General features: G+C 46.5%; 1 protein-coding gene across 3 annotated transcripts in view; it reads left to right on the top strand.

Annotated features, from left to right (window-relative positions):
* Positions 1-248: 248 nt before the first annotated feature.
* Positions 249-8261, top strand: part of TRAPPC10 (trafficking protein particle complex subunit 10) — a 90402-nt gene continuing 82389 nt past the window's right edge. For 2 of the 3 annotated variants that reach the window (XM_061193846.1, XM_061193843.1), the window contains exon 1: positions 249-445. In XM_061193846.1, the coding sequence (XP_061049829.1) occupies positions 379-445 (67 nt within the window). In that variant the 5' untranslated portion in view covers positions 249-378. Of the gene's footprint in view, positions 446-5307; positions 5413-8261 lie in introns of all 3 variants that reach the window. The other variant, XM_061193845.1, reaches the window with a different exon arrangement.

Here is an 8261-nt window from a genome sequence, read left to right as displayed (position 1 = left end):
GGGCCCCACAGCCGCCCACTTCCGGCCCGCACGGACTTCGGCCCGCACGGACTTCGGCCCGGAGGCGCGGAAGATACCTCCGCCGACACTCGCGCAGCCTGGACCGCCTTTCAGTCGGAGGACCGCGTCCGCGCGGCGGAAAGGCCTCCCCTTTAAGGCGCGCGCCCCGGAAGCGGTACCACCGCGCGCCGGCACCGGAAGCGGATGCGGCCGGCGGCCGGCGGGCGGCGACGGCGGGCGGCCGGCTCGGGAGCTACCTTACGCGGCCGGGCGGGCGTCGCTGTCGCGGTTGCGGCGCCGCTTAGGCTCGGGCTGGCCCGGCGCGGCCTCGGGCTGCCCATGGGGCGCAGAAGGCCGGGCCGGTGACGCCGGACGCCCATGGACGCCCCTGAGGAGCCGGTGCCGCCGGTGATCTACACCATGGAGAACAAGCCCATCGTCACCTGTAAGTGCCCGGCGGCGCGGGAGGGGGCGGCAGCCGCGGCGTGCAGCCCGGCCCCGGTCGCCGGCCCCTCGGCCCCCGCGGCCCGGCCCCCGCCCTCTCGGCCGGGCCGCTTCCTGGAATGGAGGTGTGGCCGGGGCGGCGGCTGCGGCGGGGCCCTGACCCCGCGGGCGACCTCCGACCTCCCCGGGGCCGACCTCATATCTCTCTCTCCTGGAGGCGACCTCTGATCTCCTCGGGGACGCTCTTCCGGTTGTCCGGCTGCAGTTGGACAGCGCTCGGGGCGCGGGCGCCCAGGACGGAGGGCGCGCCCTGAGGGGGCCCCGCTGTGCGCCCCGTCCGGCCGCAGGCTCGGCAGCTCGCCCCGCGCGGGCCGGTCCTTCCCGGCGGGGACGGTCTCCTCCAGGCGCACCGTTCCCTCCGGTCCCGCAGAGGGTCTCCCGGCTCTCGGTTGCGAGCGTGGACGAAGTTTGCGTGCGGTTGTCGTGTTTGTTAGGAGACGGGGGTTTGTACTTCAGTAACGTGTTAAGTAGTGGAAGACGCAGGGGACCCGTCGGCCGTGCCCAGCTGCACTTGCCTGGGCACGGCGGCTCTGCCGGGCCGGGACCGCGACCCGGGGCTCTTCCCCGCAGGCCGCTCAGGCACTTCCGAGACGCTGGCACAGAGCAGAAACCCATTTCACAGATGAGGCTGCAAAGGTTCGGTGAGCTCATCCACGCTCTGGACCACTGGACTGGTGCCTCTTCAGTTTGAGTGTCGGGTTTTTTTGGGTTTTTTTTTTTTTTGACGCCACATTTACGCATCCACAAAGGAATTGTTATTCTGTTACAGAAAATTTTCGTCTAATTTTTACAGCCATGACTTCGGAATTAAATACTTTGAAAAACACTGAGCTTATGGAAAGTGTTGAAATGTTGGCTGACATTTTGATGACTTGCAGACAGGTGTTTCAGACTATTAGGATTTTTGACCTTTGACAGCGTTCTTATCTTCAGTTAATTTTTTCAGATGGTCTTCCACACTTTGAAAGGAAGCACTCTTTCTACAGCAACATCCGGGCAGGCACTTAGGCCTTAGTAGATGGTTCTGTAGGTCTTGAGCCCTCTCTTGTTTCTTTCTCTCTCTTTCTTTTTCATTTTTTTTTTTTTTTTTTTGATTAATGGATACTCTTTTTGTATGCTTTCTCTTGTCAGATCCCTGAGAAATTGTATATTTAAAGTTGAAGTCTGTTGCTTTATCTTTAGCTGATAAACTTTCTCCGGGAAATGGACGGTGTCACATCTAAATTTGGACACTTGCATAGATCGAAGCTGTTTCCTCTTTTCACCAGGACAGCTGCAAGTCTTGCTCAAGACTACACCTTTAGTCGAGAGAACAGGTGTGTGTAGAGCTGATCTGGAGGCCCTGCAGTTAATTCCCAGGTGCTTTCTGTACCCTCAGGGAAGAGGAGCCAGGCTCTGGGTGGTCTTCCTGTTAGGTTTCAGTGTCTTCCAGACCCTGGAGACTCCTCCCCACGTGCCCTGCACACTGTGAGTGCTGGATCAGTATTGCCCGTAGAGACATTAACAAGTCTAATTATATCTCATCCATACCCCTTAGCTCTCATCTCATAGCAGTGTTTCTGTGGGCGTTATGTAGATACATATCTGAAGAGAAAGTTCAACCTTGGGTTGGGTTCAACCTTGACTAAACAGGTAAATCATTATCCTAGTAGTGTTTGAGATATGGGTCTAGTGTTTAGTTTCATACCGGCATGCATGACAGACAGCTAAAGGATAGTTTCCTTTCCTACAGATTTATTGTAAAAGCTATGTTGGTAGAGGTTTTTCCGGTGTTTAAAACTGTTGTCTGTACTGATGGTATCTCTATTTTAAAAGGCACAACCATTCATTCATTGGAGTCTCAGAAAAGAAAGTGGCTTCAGTAAACTTTCAGAGAAAGTTACCTTGAAAAATAAAAAAGATCCCTTTAAAAGTTAAAGATTTTTTAAGTTTTAGGAAGGCTGACTTCATTTTGGTGTGTCGGACTGAAGCTGCGGTAAAGCACTTGCTGTCCTGGTTTCACGTTATACTTTCTTTTTCTTGTTCCATTCTTTCAGCTGCACATGTGTTGAAGGGAGCCGCTAGTGTAAGCAATGTAGACAAAGGTAGTAGGAAAATTGCTTTAAAAAAATCCATCTGGAGGCTTTGCTGTTGTGTACATAGCTCCCTTAGTATGCAGCATTTTAGTTTTCAGAAGTCTGTTTAGTACTTTTCCAGCCATTGCACCCTGAGGAGGTCTGTGTTTGTTCATCGTAAAATGAGAGCAGAGTTTGTGCTCGTTTTCAATTTTTTTCATAGGATTTAGAACGTTTTACTTTGAGTGAAAGCGAATTGTGCATCAGCCTTTCTGAGAAGAATGTAGAATGTTACCAGTTCAGGTAAATTTAGGAACTGTTCATTTGTGGCCATGAGAAGAGTGGAAAGTCCCCAGAGATTAGGGGTAAACAGAATACATCATTCCTTGAAAACCTTGCTAAATTTTTTAAATAATATTCTGAAGCTACCTAAAAGTTTTAATGGCCTTTAGTCTGTAATTAAAGTTTCCCGAAGCTGCTGCCTAACTGCCTCTGGTGCAGAGTGACTACCTCTGTGGAGGATCTGCTTAGACTCCCAGGCCTGGTGAAGCTTCTGAATACTGGAGGATGTGTCTGAAATGCACAGGGATGTCCACCGAGCAGTCTGCGGTACTAGTGGTGTGATGACATTGGGCGATAAATCACCTGGTCATAGCAATGTGAATACCTGTAGTATAACTGACTAATCATGAAAGATGCACAGTGAAACTGAAACAAATCCAGCAGATCCATTTGATCTAAATTTAAGTTAGAGCTTAGATTTTTTTTTTCAACCACTGGATCAGTTCTCTGCTTTGGAATAAAGACTGAGGTTTCTGATCCAAGGGTATGTTAGGAAAGAGATGTTCCTTTTCCAGCTATCTCATTTAGCAGACAAAGCTATTGTAATTCCACTGATTTGTGGCTTTTCTTTATTGGCTGTTGGCATCCTACCTAAGATAGCACGTAACTATCAACGTGGAATTGTGTAGTATCTGAAAAACAACAGTGTTCATTCGAATGATCTGTTCTCACCGAGTCACATCGGATGGTGCTGCTTTAATTTTTCTCAATCTCTGTATTTAGGGTTCCGGATCCGACATTATGAATTTTCAAAGGGGGAAAAAGGCAACATAACTGAGCAGATCCGTAATGCTTTTTACCTGGTTGGGTTTTGTTTTTTTCCCCCCTGTAGGTTAAAGTTTTTAAATTTGCACATTGCAATTTTCTATCAAGCGTGAAAGTATGGTGCTTGTGATTTACCCACTTTCAGTTTCATTGCCGGAAAAGTAACTTAAAATGTCCTCTTTTTAAACTGATACACATAAATGCAGGTCTTGGTCCATATTGAATCCTTAAGCCAGTAGGGAATCAGCTATTGAGAAGTGGGAGAAACATTTCTCCTTAGGAAACCTCGGTTCCATGGGGTGTATTTGGAGGGCAGGGACTGAGGCATTAGTACGTGTACTTCCCTTCATTTAGAAGTCACTTCAGACTTCCCTGGTGGTCCAGTGGTTAAGAATCCGTCTGCCAGTTCAGGGGACACGGGTTCGATCCCTGGTCTGGGAAGATCCTACGTGGTGCAGAGCAGCTAAGCCCGTGCGCCACAATTACTGAGCCTGTGCTCTAGAGCCCGCAAGCCACAACTACTGAGCCCGCGTGCTTAGAGCCCATGCTCCACAACAAGAGAAGCCACCACAGTGAGAAGCCCGCGCACCGCAACAAAGAGTAGCCCCCGCTCGCCGCAACTAGAGAAAGCCCGCGTGTAGCAACGACGACCCAACACAGCGAAAAATAAAAATAGAAAAATAAATATTTAAAAAAAAAAAAGAAGAAGAAATCGCTTCTACCTGTGCGTGGTTAGAAACAGGCAAGACTTACTGTGTGACTACTTCCTCATCTGTGAAATAGGGACAGGGATGGTACCAGTCTCAGAGGGTTGATATGGGGATTGAATGAATATGTGTAAAGCACTCAGAAGAGTGATGAATGTGCAAAAAGAATGTTAGCTACTCAGGAGAGACTTCTCAGTTTTCTCTGTTCATGGTGGCCTTAGTGTCTTCAGTAATTTTTTCATGGCACCTCTAGGCTAAAAAGACTATTTAGTAATTCTATTTATTAAGTAGTTAGGTTCAAATAATTTTATTAAGTATTATGTCCTAACAGTTATTTGAAAAAAAATACACATAAATTGGAAGAAAATTTTTATTTCATTCTTAGATAACCACAATAACATTTTAGGGATGGTTGCACCTGTTGGGCACTGCACAACTTCTCTAACCTGGGAATCAGATTGGACACTGCTGCTTTGTTTATTTGACGGGGGTGGGGGGGTGGTGGAGTGGGGGTGTGGGCGGTGATTCTTGCCCTTTTATTACAGCAGTTACCCTGTTTTGTGATGATAATGATGTCATTGAAAGAACTGTAGCACGATGTAGTATTGAAACTGATTAACCCAGCTGGGGCCTGGGACATTTTCAGTATTGCTCTTTCCCCTCAGAAATTTGGAACATCCTTTGGGCCCTCTCCGGGTTTGCTGCAGTACCCTGAGGCACCTGGGTGCACATTTGGGAACCCATGTTACTAGTATGTTAGCCCAACTCTAGGGTGGATTCAATTGAACCAATAATTCAGAAGTGAAAAGCTTCCTTTTCCACTTGAACGTCAGCTCATGTGCCTGATTTACAAGATGTGTTTCTAAAGAGTTTCTAGTAAAGTTTGGTTTATGCAAATGAGACTCAGGGGTCTGATTTTTTTTTTTTTATTTAAGCACTGATGAATCTCTGAAGTAATCAAGCATGGCAGACATAACACATGAGCCGGTCTTTCCCTAGAAAGGAACTGACAGCATGGTGGTTGGTCCACACAACAAGAGGTAGGAAAGGCCACCTTGGTTACCTTTTATTGAAAAGGCCAGTGACTTACTAAAGAATTTTTTGTCTAAAAAAACTTTTTCGCCAGTTGACGGAGTGGAGTGTCTTTTCACACAGATTGCACAACTTGGTGCTTGGTCTCCCAGGGGCTCCCTGTTGATCTCCAGGCCCTCTGCTCTGGCCTGGGGGCTTCGGATCTAGACGACAGACCACGGGATGGGGACCGCGCAGCCTCAGATTCTCCCGATCACCCCTCTCTCTCACAGCCTCCTGGGCTTTCTGTCCTCCCTTTGTATCACCTTTCCTTCTGTGTTACCTCCCTTCTGTCCCCGCCTTCAGTCAAATCATTCCTTTGGAACTGCTCTTAATGTGAATTTTAAATGTATTCACAGTATTTTGCACTTAGAGAATATTTGGTTTTTAAATTTAAAATTGATGACCTTGTAGTCATTCCCAACTTCTTTTTTTCTCTCACAACCGACATTCAGTCTACCAGCAAATAGCATTCTGTCTTTGAATTGATCTAGAATTCAGCCCCTTCTCCCCACCTTCACTGCTGCTCCCCCAAACCCCGGCCCCCTTCATCTCTCCCTGGGACCCCAGCAGCCTCCCAGCTGGCCACCCCATTTCCAGCCTGGCCCTTGAAGCTCGTTCTCTCTGGGGTTGAAGGCAGTCTCTCTAAGAGAGAAGTACAGCATGTAATTCCTCCGCTCAGGCCCCTCCAGGGGCCACCCACCTTCTCAGCGTAATATTCCCAGACCTTCCCACGGGCTCTGAGACCCTCTGCAGCCTACCGCCCCCTGCCCCCAACACTGGCCTCCTGGCTGTGCCTTTAACCACTCGGTCCCTGCAGCCCCTGTTCCCGTGGTGCCCGCGTTGCTTTCCTGACCCCCTGGGTGCTTCCCTCCCGCTCCCGGGGCTGCTCATGTGCCACTTCCCAGGCCTGCTTAGGGTTTGGCATCGCTTCGACTTTATTCAGTCTTATTGGCTCAGCACCCCCATGATAGAACATTTGTTTTTTCATGGTTGATTGTTTCTCTTCACCCCTAACCCAGGCTGCCCGCACACTAGAATGTGAGGTTCAGAATTGCGGGAACTTTATCTGTTATGATCACTGCTGTGTTTCTGGCACCTGGACGGTGCTGAGCACGTAGTTGGTGCTCAGGACGTATTTGTTGAAGAAATCAAATCAATAAGTGAGTAAACATTACTGTAAAGGAAAAACCGTGTTATATGTCATTGAATGCTTCCATAGGTAGGCGCTTCTGATGGTGTAAAGTTACTTTCTTTAAATACACGTCTTCATCAAGATCGTTTTGTAGAGTTTGAATCCTGATCGCTCAGACTTGTTTTCAGGTAAACTGCTGTGCACTTAGTTTGTTTTTTTCTTTTTGATACTGGGACATTCTCTGTTTGGAGTTTTTGAATTGAGGACATACATGTTAATCCAGTAAAAGAAAAGCTGAGTGGTATGGTAGGGACCGTAATCTTTGACATGGTCCTTCTGAGTTGTGTTCAGATATGTTTTCTTTACTACAAGTCAGTAGAAATTTAACTATGACCAAAACAAAGCATTCTCGGGTCGATGATTCAGCTTCTGCTGTGGAACATTTAGGATTGAGGGACTGTCAACCTGGCATTTGGATGAAGCCTTGAAAGAAGATATAGCTGTAACTTTTCGAAATGAAACTTTAACCTTAAATGTGTATAAATAAAAGCAGGAATACATTTTCATTACGAAGAATGGAATCTAGAAGTGTAATTGCTGGGTCAGAAGGGGGGAGCAGTTTAAATTTTGAAACCTGCTCCTGAATCACCCTGTGAAAAAGCTATCCTCTGCCCCACTGGATGGGAGTCATCTTTTTAATTTTTGCCAGTCTGATGGATGACTTTTTCTGAACAGCTTTATTGAGCTCTAATCTACATACTATAAAATTAATATCCATTGTACATGTACAATCCTCTGACTGCTAGTAAATATTCAGAGTTGTGCAGCCATCACCATAATTCAGTTCTAGAACATTTCCATCACCCCAAGAACTTGTTAGTAGTCAATCTCTGCTCCTATCCCCAGACATAGGCAGCCACTAATTTGCTTTCTGTCCCTATAAATTTGCGTTTTCTAGACATTCCAAAGAAGTGAATCACGTAACATGCCGTCTTCTGTCCGGCTTCTTTCACTCTGCAGTGTTTCTGAGGTTCATCCGTGTTGCACCAACTATAATTTGCTCCTTTTTTTATTGCTGACTAGTATTCCACTGTGTGGATGGACCACATCTGGTTTATCCATTCGCCAGTTGATGGACATTAGGATCGTTTCCAACTTTTTGTCATGAGTAATGCTGCTCTGTACATTTGCATGAGTTGTAAGGTTTCGCTATATTTTCTTGATATATGTCCTTTATCAGATATATGATTTACAAATATTTGGTCCTGATCTTTGGTTGTCTTTCAGTTAATGTGTTTTGAAGTACAAACATTTTAAATTTCGATGAAGTCCAGTTACCTTTTTTTTTTTTCCTATGGATTGTACTTTCGATATCATACCTGAGAACTCTTTGCCCAGCCCAAGGCCATCAGAGTTGTTTTGGTGTTATATACCTGACAATTAGTGAGGTTCTTTTTATGTGTTTATTCGTGCTTGGACCTCTTCTGAATTGCTTGTTCATCTGGGTTTACTTTGACATATGAGAAGTATGGCCAAAAACATACCTAAAAGATGAATTGGTATAGCACTAGGAAAGATGTACATTCTATTTTTGTATTTTATACCATATGTATTAGTTTTCTAGGGCTGCTGTAACAAGTTACCAGAAACTGGATGGCTTAAAACAACAGAAATTTATTCTCT

Source organism: Eubalaena glacialis, chromosome 6 (genome assembly GCF_028564815.1).
Source record: "Eubalaena glacialis isolate mEubGla1 chromosome 6, mEubGla1.1.hap2.+ XY, whole genome shotgun sequence".
NCBI lineage: Eukaryota > Metazoa > Chordata > Mammalia > Artiodactyla > Balaenidae > Eubalaena > Eubalaena glacialis.
Note: the sequence above shows the minus strand (reverse complement) of the source record. Positions and strands in the feature narration are given on the sequence as shown.